Below are 13,658 nucleotides of genomic sequence, written 5' to 3'. Positions count from 1 at the left end.
CATTGCTTCCAAGCACAGAAGTGAGTTTTAAAACCAGATGCTTAGAAAACAAAGTAGGCTTAGGAATGGAGTAAGGAAAATTCTCATCCTTCCACCTATTAGAGATCTAAAGCTCAGGGTAGTTCAGTTTTCTGAATAGACGTCTCAATAGACAATTTAATCTTTATAGCTCCAAACCAGACGCTAACACCTCTCATACAGAAACACAAAGTAGTCAGTCCTTCCATCCCATTCACTTGTGTAAGTTTTCCTAAATTAACCACACCTTCATCCTCTGCAACTAACAGTCCTTACAGTATATCATAAGCAGTATTTATCACATCACCTAAACTTGGAATTGTACACGTTTGCTCCTCTAGCCAGGAAAGAGGTAGAACCTTATACTGGAGAGGGCTTTGTTCCATCAAAAGATTGTTCATTGATAGTTCTGAGAATTGCCATTAATTCACACGGTTGTCTCCGTGAATGGGACATGACGCAAATCTACATAATTTGCAAGATAGATGATAGACAGATAGACAGATGGATATACATACAATGTTCCATGGGAGATTTAAAACTTAGAATCTGATACTAGAATTGAGATGAAAACATAAAAATACATAACCAAAAGCTAAAAGTAAAAGAAGCACACTATTGATAATTCCACTGTGAGTGCTAAAGCAGATAAAGACAGTCAATGGGAAGTAGGCGGGAGGGGGCAGTAAAAACACAGCAAAGTAATGGGACCTGGCTTCTAGCTTACACTTTACCATCAATCAATGAACAGTTAGGATAAATAGTGAAAACTGATATATTAACATGTCTAAGCATGTTAGGGTCTCCTCTGGAAACTAGTACTATGTTGTTCTGAGAAGCCAAAAGAGTTCTTTAACACACAAGAAAGAAAACTTCAAGAAGCAAAAATCGGTCTGCAGAGGCTTGAAGGACCAAGCTCCATGCTCACCAAAACAACCCATACTTTACGTTTTGCAGATAAAGTTTTGCTTAGCATGGCCTACACGATTTGTTCTGATGCCACAATGATGTGAGTTGTGTGTTGTATGATTATCACTTTTAAATGTTAAAGTTTATGGATATAAGACAGTTGCTAGTGTGGTGGTGCACACCTTTAATCCCAGCACTCAGAGGCAGAGGCAGAGGCAGAGGCAGGTGGATCTCTGTGAGTTCAAAGTCAGCCTGGTATACAAAGTGAATTCCAGTATAGCCAGGGCTGTTACACAGAGAAACCCTGTCTCAAAAAAACAAAATTTAAAAAAAAACAGATAGTTACTTAATTTTCATTTTCTTCTTTTCATATTTTTGGATTATTTAAATCACAAAAATATGAATCAATAATTTTAAAACTAGAAAAAAAAGTAACACTGGGCTTGGAGAAAAATGGGTCATTTGTTTTCTAAAAAATAATAATAATAATAATAATAATAAAGTCTGTTGGCCAAAATGTAATTAGAGCTGAGTGAAAAATTTTTATCCAAACTAGACACTATGGATAGACCTAGGAGACATGATTAATTACTAACAAGAGACAGTGACTATAAACCTGAGTGTCCCAAGCAAAGAGGAACCTCCCACTGATACAAGATGCTGACACAGCCGGAACCATTGGGAAGCAGCCTGGCAGTAACAACATTCTCAGTTTGACTATGCAGTATCACTGTAGAAGACAGGAGGTAGGCAGTAGCTACTTTCTCATCTACAATTTCAATTTGCTTGGGATCAGCATAAGAGGAAGACTAAGAGACAAATGCTCTGCTCCCCTGCTGTTTAGTAAGACTGACTGGAGATTATGGTGAGAACATTAATTATAGGGGTTTGGTGAATTGAAAGCTTTCTCAAACTAATTGAGTCTAGCCTGATAGACTGTGTCGATGGTCAACAATCAAGCAGGCCTGGGCAGGAAGCAGAATTGGGAGTGCAGAGGTATTTCCGGGCAAGAGAAGAAACAGTGAGGTAATGAAATAACAAGACAGGAGGAGGCTTCGTGTCCTTGAACTTTGAGAACTAAGCATCCCAGTGGATGCCTGCCAGACACCTATAGCCATCTCTAACAATGTTGCCCCAGGCACACTAAAAGCCAAAGACGGACTGAATTCTCAAAAACAGAGATAATTACCCTAGCTGATAAAAAGAAAAATCACACTTAAGTTTTTTTAAATATTCATTCTCAAATAAGACTATAATCATAACTTTTAAAGAACACTGTACTTCTAAAGTAAAGCTAATGAAAATTACTTAAATATGATGCAGTACCAAAAACATATGTATATGGTGGTAAGAAATGTGTGAGTATCTGTGTATGTGGATATCTGTGTGTGTGTGTGTGTATGTGTGTGTATGTGTGTGTGTGTACATATACATGTGTAGCTATATTCCATTACTAGTCTAGGATAATTTAGTGTTCTATTCCACACCTACACATAAATAAAAATTAATAATAATAATATAATTCAAAACACCACTGCTTAAGTATCTGAAATTCCGGGTTGACATTTCATCTAGACTTCTATGCCAAAACACTGTACAGATGTCATTTTTTGCAGAGGGCTACCCACTACTGGAAATTTCATCTCTAGCACAAGAGCATAATGAAGTTAGCAGTCTTATCCAGAAATCCGATCAATACTCTTAGTGTATTGGTGCTCTGATGTCACCGATTGAATTAAGCAATAAGTCGTGAATTATCCATGCCCTCAACAATTTTCATTGAGCTGATATTTTGATTTCAATAAGCAAAGAACAGCAAAGTTCAACAGAAGCAAAGTTATATAAGCTTGTTTTTCATAAATATTTGCCTTCCAATTACAATGTTTGGTGATATCTTTTTCAAATTTTATTAATATCCTTATAAAAACATTAAAATTTTCAAATAACTGTGGTATAGACTGACAGTAAGATTTTCTTCCCCCAAATTCCCTCCCTGGACATCATAGACTATCAAACAAAAAGTTGAGTGATAGATGCCAGTTACCTTTTTTCAAGTTATTGGTCAGTGGGGTCTCACAATCCACCAAACGCTACAGGCTAATGGCACTGATATGGATTACCCTGCAGAACTTGATGGAATATCTGATTGCTGGAGACAGAGCATATTTGAGTTACATGACATGAAGAAATCAAGGTAGTACCAGCCTGGCAGCTTCATCCCTACTGGCTAGCTTTTATAGTGCAGGAAAGGGCTGTGCATGCTACTGTAAGAGAAAGGAAATCGATGGTATACTCGGGTGTGAATCTTGTAAGCTACAATAATGACTGGCTTGGCACTACAGGTTCTGATCTAATTTAAGCCCTGCTTCACAGGACATAATTCATTCCCAGTACTATTAACCAAGAGCCTGTGGCTGACTGAGTCATAGGTTCTAAGGTAAAACCGAACACTAATTTTCTGCGAAATGGACCTAGAATTAAGCTTACTTCTAAATAGTTATCTCTAAGCCTGTACATAATTGTAGTTCTCAATTCTTATTAATGAAACTTCTTTTGCAGTATATTTTTGCAATAATATTTATAATTAATCAGAGTATATTAATAGCACAACTGGTCAATGTGCAGGAAAGAAACTGTGGAATGCTCAGCCCTAAATGGGATCTCTCTCTCTATCTCTATCTCTATCTCTGCTCTGCCTGTCTATCTGTTTCTCTCTCGTTCACACACACATACACACACACACACACACACACACACACACACATACACATGGGGGGGAGCTGAATAGGCAGAAATCATACTGGAAGAGGGGAGAAAAGTAGTGAAGGACTACTACAAAACAATTTATTTCCAGACACAACAGGGGCATTACACACCTGACCTCACAGTCTTGTAACTGTATGCAGAAAACCTGCACAAAATTTCTCCAGCCAAAAATCCCAGCACGATGAGAGAGGCACTCACAAAGTACTACTTCTAGTTAAAAAGCTATCAGCAGTTGCTGGCTTCTGGGGGGAGATAATGTGTTAGCCTTCAGAGATGTGACCCCCTCATAGGCTGCCCATACTTCTATGGACATCCCTGTGCACATGCTGGCATCACTAAATAAGTCAGTTGGCTTACAAGGAGCACAAGGCAACATCCTTAGCCATCATGGAAATGCAAATCAAAACAACTCTGAGCTACCATCTTAACTCCTGTCAGAATGGCTAAAATTAGAAATACCAATGACAGCTTAAGCTGGAGAGGATGTGGAGAAAGGGGAACCCTCCTCCCACTGATGGTGGGAGTGCAAACTTGTACAGCCATTTTGGAGATCAGTATGGCAGTTCCTCAGGAAAACGGGAATCAGTCTACCACAGGACCTGGTAATTCCACTCTTAGGCATATACCCAAATGATCCACGTCCATGCAACAAAGATATCTGTTCAACTATGTTCATAGCAGCATTATTTATAATAGCAAAAACCTGGAAGCAACCTAAATGCCCCTCAACTGAAGAATGGATAAAGAAAATGTGGTACATTTACACAATGGAATACTACTCAGCGAAAAGAAATGAATAGAATCTTGAAATTCGCAGGCAAATGGATGGAACTTGAAGAAACCATCCTGAGTGAGGTAACCCAGTCACAAAAAGAGGAACATGGTATGTACTCATTCATATATGGATTTTAGACATAGAGCGAAAAATGACCAGTCTACAATCCACACCTCCACAGAAACTAGGATACAAGGAGGAACCTAAGAGATTCATACCAGGTCCCTCACAGAAGCGGAAAGAAACAAGATCTCCTGAGCATATTGGGAGGGGGGCGGCAGTGAGTGGAGAGGGAGTTAAAAGAAAGAGAAGGGGAGGAAAGGAGAACATGTGAGACTAGGAAGATTGAATCAGGGGATGAATAGACAAGAGAAAAGAGAGAGAGAGAGAGAGATACCATAATAGAGGGAGCTATTATAGATTTGAAGAGAAAACTGACTAGAGATGTCCAGGGACCTACAAGGATGACCCCAACTAACAATCTGAGCAACAGTGGAAAGTGTAAGGAGTAAGGTTTTTCTGCCCTCTGCCTGGTCTTGTCCCGCTGCCGCGCCAGCCCCAAATAACACACCGAGACTCTGTATTTGATATAATGCTGTTGGCCAGGTACTAGTTTCTTATTGGCTAGCTCTATCTTAAGTATTAACCCATTTCTGCTAATCTATGTATTTCCACGTGGTCTTCTCTTACCCTCGGAGAGCCAGCTGGTGTCCAGCTCTCTCCAGACTCTCCATCTTGACTCCTTCTTACTACTTCCTCTTTCCTCCTTGTCTCCTAGTCCTGCCTATCTTGCTTTCCTATTGGCCAACAGTGCTTTATTCATTAAACCAGTATGAGAAACATATATACATAATGGCATCTCCCATCAGGAAAGGCTACCTTAAATGCCCTTCCCTAATAATGAGATTGATAACTAACTTATATGCCAGCATAGAGCCCTTGTCTAGTAGCTGATGGAAACAGAAGCAGACACCCACAGCTAAACACTGAGCCAAACTCCTGGAATCCAGTTGCAGAGAGGGAGAAGTGATAAGAAAAGGGGTGAAGATCAGGTTACAGAAACTCATGGAGACAGCTTATCTGAACAAGAGGGAGTTCATGACCCCCTGACTGATAGCTGGTAAACCAGCATTGGACTGACTCAGGCCCCTTGAATACGGGTCTCAGTTACAAGGCCTGGGCAGTCTAAGGGACCTCTGACAGTGGAACCAGGATGTATCCCTGGTGTACAAAAGGATTTGGGGAACACATTCCCCATGGAGGGATACTCCCTTAACCTAGAGTCAGAAGGGAGGGCCTAGACCCTACTCCAAATGACTTGATGATCCTTCCTGGAAGGCATCATCCTCCCTTTGGAGTCCTTTGGAGTGGGGGAAGGACGGGATAGGAGGGGGAGTCGGGGACCATGGGAGGGAGAGAGGGATAGATAACTGGGATCGATATGTAAAATACATATATATTTTTTAATTTTAAATAAAAAATGCAAAGATATAAGAAAAAATGGGGAGCACATAGAGTTGGGAGTAACCCAATAGAGGGAAGAGATGGATGAAAAAGGTAAGGATGAATTTGATCCAGGTGCATTATATATATACATGACATTTTCAAACAAAATTTTAAGTATACATTTATTTTCATTTCATGTGTGCTTTCCTGTATGCATGTATGTCACCTTATGCACGCATGGTGAGCATGAAAGCCAAAATAGTGTCAGATCCCTGAAACTGGAGCCACAGAGCATTGTGATCTGCCATGAGGTTGCTGGAAATCAAACTCTGGTTCTCTGCAAGAGTAGAAAGTGTTTTTAATCATCTCTCTAGTCCCTCAAATAATGTGTTGAGTGTGGGGGTGGAGGATTAAAAGAATAATTTCTTCCTTAGTTTACCATTATAATGATATATACCTTTAACACTTGCACATGGGAGTTAGTGGCAAAAGGATCTGGAGTTCAAGACTCACCCAGAATGCTTATTGAGTTTCATGCCATGTATCTGTGATATATGAAACTGTCCACATAGCTACATTTTCCCTAACAAATCGAAATGTGGATGAAAAGGAAGAGTACAGAGACTATACTCAATGTGCAATATATACTCATATGAACATATTCTTATGTGACATAATGCAGTCTACAATAAACATAAACAATGATCTTGGCAATAGTTAGCAGCCATCTAAATGAAGTTAAGGCCTGCACAACAGAGAGAAGCTATGCCTGGTACTGGAAACCTAGCCATTTACCCAAGGCTGGTGGTGCCGTGTATCCTAAAGAATAGTCTTCTACTGCCATTTGATTAGACTGGCATAATTCTTAACTACATCGTAAACTTTTCATCCTATCCACAGATAAATCCCATCCATCACCAAGGAAGTTTTGCTTTTCAATACAAAGGAAGTTGATCAAAATACAGAAAATAACTGATCACTAAAAAACAATAAGGGGCTGGACAGAGATGGCTCAAGTGTGTTAAAGGTATATACTGCTCTTGCCAAGGACCTGAGTTTGATTCCCAGCACCATGTCAAGTGTTTCACAATTGTTTGTTACTCCATCTCAATGGTATGTGATGCTTGACCTCCATGATCACTGCACACATGTGCTTGCACACACATGCAAACACATGCATGCGCACACACACACACACACACACCACATGAGTGAACAGATATTCATTCATAATTTAAATAGTAACTGGCAGTTGTGCATAAAAGACACTAAGGGAAACTTTTGTCTCTAATTGCAATAGTGTTACATAATTTCCTACCAGCATAGGAAGGAACAGTCAACCACTGCATACTCGGGTCAGTCTTTGAAGCCCCACTGACTAAAGCAGTGCAAATCTTAGGTTTTTGTTCTGTTACCATATGATGCAAGGATATATGACACAGTGTGTTTATACCCTGCTACTGTTTATCATGGGAGTCGTGCTAGCATGTTACACCAGTGAAGGACAAGACAAACTGACAATATAGGAAATAGTCTGGAGAAAGCATAAAATCTAGTGACAACACACTGGTGGATATCAGCATGGAGGCTCCTCAGAATGCTTAAGGCAGAACTTTCACATGGTACACACATAGCCAACTCTAAGTATCTACCCAAGAGTCAAAGCCGCTTCTGAGGGTATCCTTCAGAGTCCGGCTAATTTCACCTAACATAATGGTCTGCAGTGCATCCTTTCCCAGTCTTCTTTATGACTGAATAAAACCCCACTGCTCAGCTACGTATCCCATGCTTTATCCTTTCATCTGCTGACAGCCACCTCAGCTGATGCTGCAACTTGGTTTATAGAAATTGTGCATCAATAAACATAGCAAGTGTGTGTATAATCCACTCATTCTGGTTCTTTATAGAGTGCATCCAGAGCCGGAATAGCAGGATCATATGGAAATTCTGCTTTTAATGTTCTGAGACACCGAGACACCTCTGTGCTGATTTGCAGAGTGGCAGCCCTCATTTACATTCCCATAAACAGAGTATAATGGCTTCCCCCACTGGTCGTGCATCCTTACAAGTATTTGTCTTCATTTGTTTTCTCCATAATAGCCATTTTGATGGGGAAAGAGAGAGGTTCAGTACAGTTTTATTTGTATTTTGCTAATTCTAAATATTTTGAACATTTTTCATCATGTTTGTACATTTGTATTTTATTTTTATTTGAGAAATGTCTGTTCATGTCATTTTTCCATTTTATGATTGGATTATTTGGGGACTTGTTGTTGTTCAACTTTGTTTTCCATTTTTTTTCTTTGTCTTTTCTTTTTTTTTTTTTTTTGCATCCTTAAGTATTCTAGATGTTGATTATCTAATCAGTTGAATAAGTGGCAGAGGTTTTCTTGCATTTTGCAGGCTGTCTCTTTCCACTTTATAATTTCCTGTACAGATAACTAATTATTCTTTTTCCCCTGAGCTATTTATTAGTGGCCCACTCAGAAAGTGAGTGTCTATGTCTCAGGTTTGAACTGTTTTTCCTACATTTCTAAACAAATGCTGTAAACACCACTGAGGCCTGTGGCACCTTACTTACCCATCTTTTTTATTAGTTCCTTAAGAATATAGCAAACCTACATTTGAAAGGTAGAAGACATTATTGGCGTGAAGTCATGGTTACAGAAAGTCTGACAAGGTTCCTCAGACACAGGAAACACCTTGAGCCTCCCCAGCTGGCACCTGTGAACAAATTCAAAGGCAATACCTGAAACATCAGTGGAGTGGTCGCCGAAGAGAAGTTCAGATTCTTGACCATGTGACTTTCAGGGTCATATTTTGACATAAATCCTTTGATGATGACTGTTTTGGCTGTTCCTTGTTCACCAATTAACAGCACAGCCTAAAATATAGGAGTTGTTGAAAACAACGGCATTGTGCCCCTCCCACCCCCCAATTCCTAAACTGAAACAAGGATGCTCGGTATCTCCCAATACCTAGAGAAAGGGACTCTACAGAGGTGGCCACCCAAATGGGGCCATGAAGGTGCTTGATCCTGCCTAATGATGGCCTGACAGAAGCAAAGGATCTAGACACACAAAGAAACACCAGAGGTGCATGCACTCAGGAAAGGGCCTAGGGAAGACACAGGGAGGAGGGGCCGTCTGTCAGCCAATGAGAAAGGCCTGTGCAGAAACCAACCCAGACATCACCTTCATCCCATCTGGGCTTTCACTCTCGAGCACTGTGGAAAGAAACTGCCATGATTTAAACCACCCAAGCTTTTGTTATTTTTGCTGTGATGGCCATAGCAAACTGAGTCAGTAACCAAAAGAGAATGAATTGTTTTAGAAAACAAGATAAAATTCACTTCCTTCAACTAATTTGTGAAGAGTGGCAAATTAGAAATCAGGCCTGTTTGACACATCAGGCTGCCATTGTGAAATAATAGAAGGAGTTTACTCATTTAGGTAATGTTTTCACTTATTCTAAACAGAAAGTAGTGTGAAATAAATGCTAGGTAATTTTATATTTTCACATTCTCTTTTAAAGTACACTAATAGTAGTTAAAGTGTCATACCTTGCCTTGTTTGGCAATGGTTTTAATTAGGAAGTCGGTCCTCACATTGTCTACATTTGGCACCAGGATAGAACCATATTCTGGGGTGATATCAGGTGGATACACGTATTCTGGTATACACATGCTCCAATGCCTCCAGGAACCTGGGAAGAACAGAAGGTATTCACACCTTCCAGTTAACAGTGTACATCCCTGTAATGATCAGGCATCTACAAAATGTCACAAAGATATCTTCAATTCTCACTAAAAAACAAAAATTATTAAGGGGGTGTGGTCATAGCCCAGCTGGTAGAGTGACCATCTAGCATGTACAGTAGCCTGGCTTAAAGCCCTAGCCCCACACAAAACAGGTTCTACTTTTTTCTGTTGCTGTAATAAAGTTATGACCAAAAGAAACTTAGAGAGGAAAGGTTTTGTTTCATTTTGTATTTTCAGGTTGCAGTCCACTTCTGAGGGAAGTCAATGCAGAAACTTGAAGCAGAAACCGTGTAGGAATACTGCCTGCTGTCTCACTCATTGTCTTGATTTCTGCCTAATGTTTAGCTGGCTTTGTTACACAGCTCAGAGCCACTTGTGTAGAGATGGTGTCTCCCCAGTGTGCTGGACCCTTCCGAATCATTTAATGATCATTTAATGATTGATGTGGGGCAATCCCCCACAGACACATACACAGAGCAGTGTGGTCTGCAGAATTCTTAAGTTTTGTGTTTCCTCTCAGATAATTCTGGGCTCTACCAGGTTGAAAATTAGAACTAGTTGAGATGCCGGGTATAGTGGCACATGTTTGTGATATGTGCACTTGGGATGCAGAAGCAGAAAAATCAGAAGTTGACAGCCATCTTCAAGAACATAATAAGTTGGAAGACTGTCTGAGCTATGTAAGACCATGTGCCCAAGAAACCACTAAACCCCTCCCTTCACTCCCTTCCCCAATAAAGTCTTGTGGATTTGTTGTGTTTTGTGGTTGCTGTTTCATCACCATATCAGCCTCAGCAAAAGAACAACAACTACTCCAAAGAGAGTCCTCTATTTGGGCACATTCAGAAATGTTTTAAGACTGTTTTCTTAGTTTGTAGCTTTTCAATAACATGGCATGCATAAAAATACAGAAAAGTGTGAGAGAAACAATGTTCCTGAAGCCATTAATCACTTTTAAATGTCAAATCTCACAAGCTTTTCATCTGGGGAAAGATACTAAGTGGCATGTGTATGAACACATATCAAAATATAAAGTTGGTTCTGTGTTCATCGCATATATATGTACATATGCATTATGTATGTTCATGCATATGTAATTTTAAAGTATATATTAATGTATATAGAGATACATAGATAAGTAAATAGCTATCCTTAGATATAAACACCTACATTTGAGTGTAATTTTTCACATCAATTATTGGTTCCATTGAATGGCTGCTGTGAATCTGAGTAGGAAACTGATTCAATTCGACTCACATCACTAAAGGTACCACCTGCCACACAAGTGGAACTTGTACCTGGAACCCAAAGTGAAGCTTGGGGAAACAACAATTACTGGCTTTCTCTGTACATTAAAATTTCTATTTCAATTTTATCATCAAGAGTTTCAGTTCTCACTTTGATAACACAACAGTACGTTGGATGAAACAAGCTTGCCTTGTACCCTGAGTGCAAGTGTGCTCACCATCAGGTGCAACGTAGTAGTCGAACATGGTGTCCCCGGGATCTGTCGGCTGCGGGAGGTGTGGAGTGGGCACCTCTCTCGAGCGTAGCCAGAGTTCCAGCCTCCTACGCCCTTCCAACTCCAAGACTGCACCCACACTCCACATCATGGCAAAGACAAACAGCTTCCCCAGGTGCTCAGGGCCCACCTCCCCGGCCTGGTCCTGAGGATGCACAAGCCACTCTCTTTTAGTTACTTGGTTCTCAAGTCTCCATCTAAATCTTTGCTGAATGAAAACAATAAACCTAGGAAAGAGACATTAACTGTGCCCAAGAGAACAAAAGAATGGATACAAGGGGGAGCAAAGGAGAAAGCAAGTACCACGGGTACTAACTGTTTATCAAATAAATGAAAGCAAGCAAGCAAGATAGCACAGTGGATAAAAGCATTTGACATCAATCCCGATAGCCTGAATTCAATTCCCCTGTCCTGTATGGCAGACTAAGACAACCAGAAGTTCTCCGACTTCTTCCCATGCACAAAATAAATAAAATTAAAAATATATATAGTAGAAATATTTTAAGCAAAAAGAATGGCTAACCAGCAGCAAAATTCAAGCCAATGGCTTGCTTTGTTCAAAGAAAGCTATGGATGAAAAAATTGGCATGTCTGAAACCTCTCCCAACCCTCACCACGTGCTCATCGACCCTAACCAAATCTGGTTTCAAATGCTGTGAGCTCAGGAGGGAGGTGCAACCCCTTACCTTTGGAGGTATCAGCCCTTGCAGCATGTGAGTGCTCTGCGTGATCACAAAAGCCTCCAGGACTTCCATCTTGTGCTCCAGGTTCTGGATGCTGAAACGATACAGGTCTGGGAAAACCTCTGCATACAGCTGTCGCAGGATCTCTGCCTCTTGAGGAGACCGTCTCTTGAGAAAACCCTGTGGGTTCACACATCAGTGCATTGGTGAAACCAGGAAAATAACCCTTAGGGGTATAAACATTTTCATAGCATTATTAAATTAATTAACAGCTAGTAATTATGCACAGGATTATTGTGCATTAAGATGAACCAGGACTATCTATAAGCTCTTCCATATAATAATTCATTTAAATATTCAAAACAATTCTTTGAGATAGAGGTACTGTCCCTCTGACACTTCTGGCTTCATTTACCCACCCTGGTCCCACAACCAGAATGTGGCAAGGCCAGAATTAACACTCACTGAGTCTGTTCATAGCTATTTCCATTAATTTCTTTTAACAATATAAGTCATATAGAAAATGTCAAAGATATTCAGAAAAAAGGTGGACAATTTTGTCAGTTAGTACTAAATAAAGAAGTTTTTAGCATCCAGAGAAAAGTACTGCCTAAGATTTTCTCTTCAGTGCTGGGAATGTAACCAGAGAACTCCATCACTGACCTACAGTTCCAGATTTTCTTTAGATAAATTCTCATAGGGTCAAGAGACAAGTGTACCCCCCCCAACCAGGTCAACATCCCAAGAAAGGATTAGGACTCAAAACAGAAGCAATAAAATCTTAACTCTGAATTAGTCATTAACTCGTAAGCTTACCATGATCCCACATTAACAAAACATGGCACAGAATTTAAGGAAACCAGAAAATGGCTAGTCTCCCTGCGGTGGCATTCCACCACCACAGCCTTCCATGGGTTGTCTGATTCCTTGTTAGCATCTTAGGCCATGGCACCCTGCTCTAACATTTTCAGTCTGGTCCTTGGTAAATCCTGCTTCTTCCTGATGATGTCCAAGAGAGCACTGTGGTGATTTTTTTATTATTGCTTTTATTTTTGAGATTATAACTGCCTCCTTTCCTTCTTCCCTTTCCTCCCTTCAAACCCTCCCATATACCCCTCCTTACTCTCTTTCAAACTCGTGGTCTCTTTTTCCATTAATTGTCACTACATGAATGTGTGTGTATACATACATACACATATATATTCCCAATGACACAAACACAACCTGCTCAGTCTGCATGTTGCTTATATGCATCTTTTCAGGGATAGCCATTTGGCACTGGATAATCAGTTGGTGTGCTCTTCTCCCAGTAACCACATCACGGGGGCTGCAGGCAGCAATTGAGCTTACGGGATACACTCAGTGGGTAACAAACCTACTCTGGGTGCATCCTGGATGGGCAAATCCCCAAATCCCCAAGATTGCTTCTGTTGTGCTTCCTTCTTTCTGCTGCTGCCATGATCCTACTGCATTTGGCATGGTGTGAATTCTATTTGAAGAAATTCCACTGTATCTAGTATGGTGTAATGATTTCTTGGGAATATCTCACTCCTCACTGGGCAATTTCCTTGCAGATAATAATGAAGGTGATTTTTATGAGTAATGATGCTTAGTTGGATCGATAATTTAAATGGACTTTCTGAGTTAGCTTAAAAGATACAGGTGATTAGAACAGTTCGTAAGAATCATGTGATTAGGAACATGACTTAGGTTATTCTGCCAATTGCTCCAACAAGGCACACACACAAAAAGGCAACTATAGGCTGAGTTAACTTCCCC

General features: G+C 40.2%; 1 protein-coding gene across 1 annotated transcript in view; it reads right to left on the bottom strand.

Annotated features, from left to right (window-relative positions):
* Dnah5 (dynein axonemal heavy chain 5) overlaps window positions 1-13,658 on the bottom strand; it is a 261,268-nt gene that overhangs the window by 97,577 nt on the left and 150,033 nt on the right. Inside the window, exons 44-47 of the mRNA XM_051182604.1 lie at window positions 11,883-12,059; window positions 11,140-11,341; window positions 9,477-9,619; window positions 8,664-8,798 (exon numbers count right to left, since the gene is read on the bottom strand). Coding sequence (XP_051038561.1) covers window positions 8,664-8,798; window positions 9,477-9,619; window positions 11,140-11,341; window positions 11,883-12,059 — 657 coding nt within the window. The remainder of the gene's footprint in view (window positions 1-8,663; window positions 8,799-9,476; window positions 9,620-11,139; window positions 11,342-11,882; window positions 12,060-13,658) is intronic.

The sequence above is a fragment of the Phodopus roborovskii genome, unplaced genomic scaffold (genome assembly GCF_943737965.1).
Source record: "Phodopus roborovskii unplaced genomic scaffold, PHOROB, whole genome shotgun sequence".
In the NCBI taxonomy this organism is placed as follows: domain Eukaryota; kingdom Metazoa; phylum Chordata; class Mammalia; order Rodentia; family Cricetidae; genus Phodopus; species Phodopus roborovskii.
The sequence above is the reverse complement of the archived record's forward strand: the minus strand, read 5'-3'. Positions and strand labels throughout refer to the sequence as shown.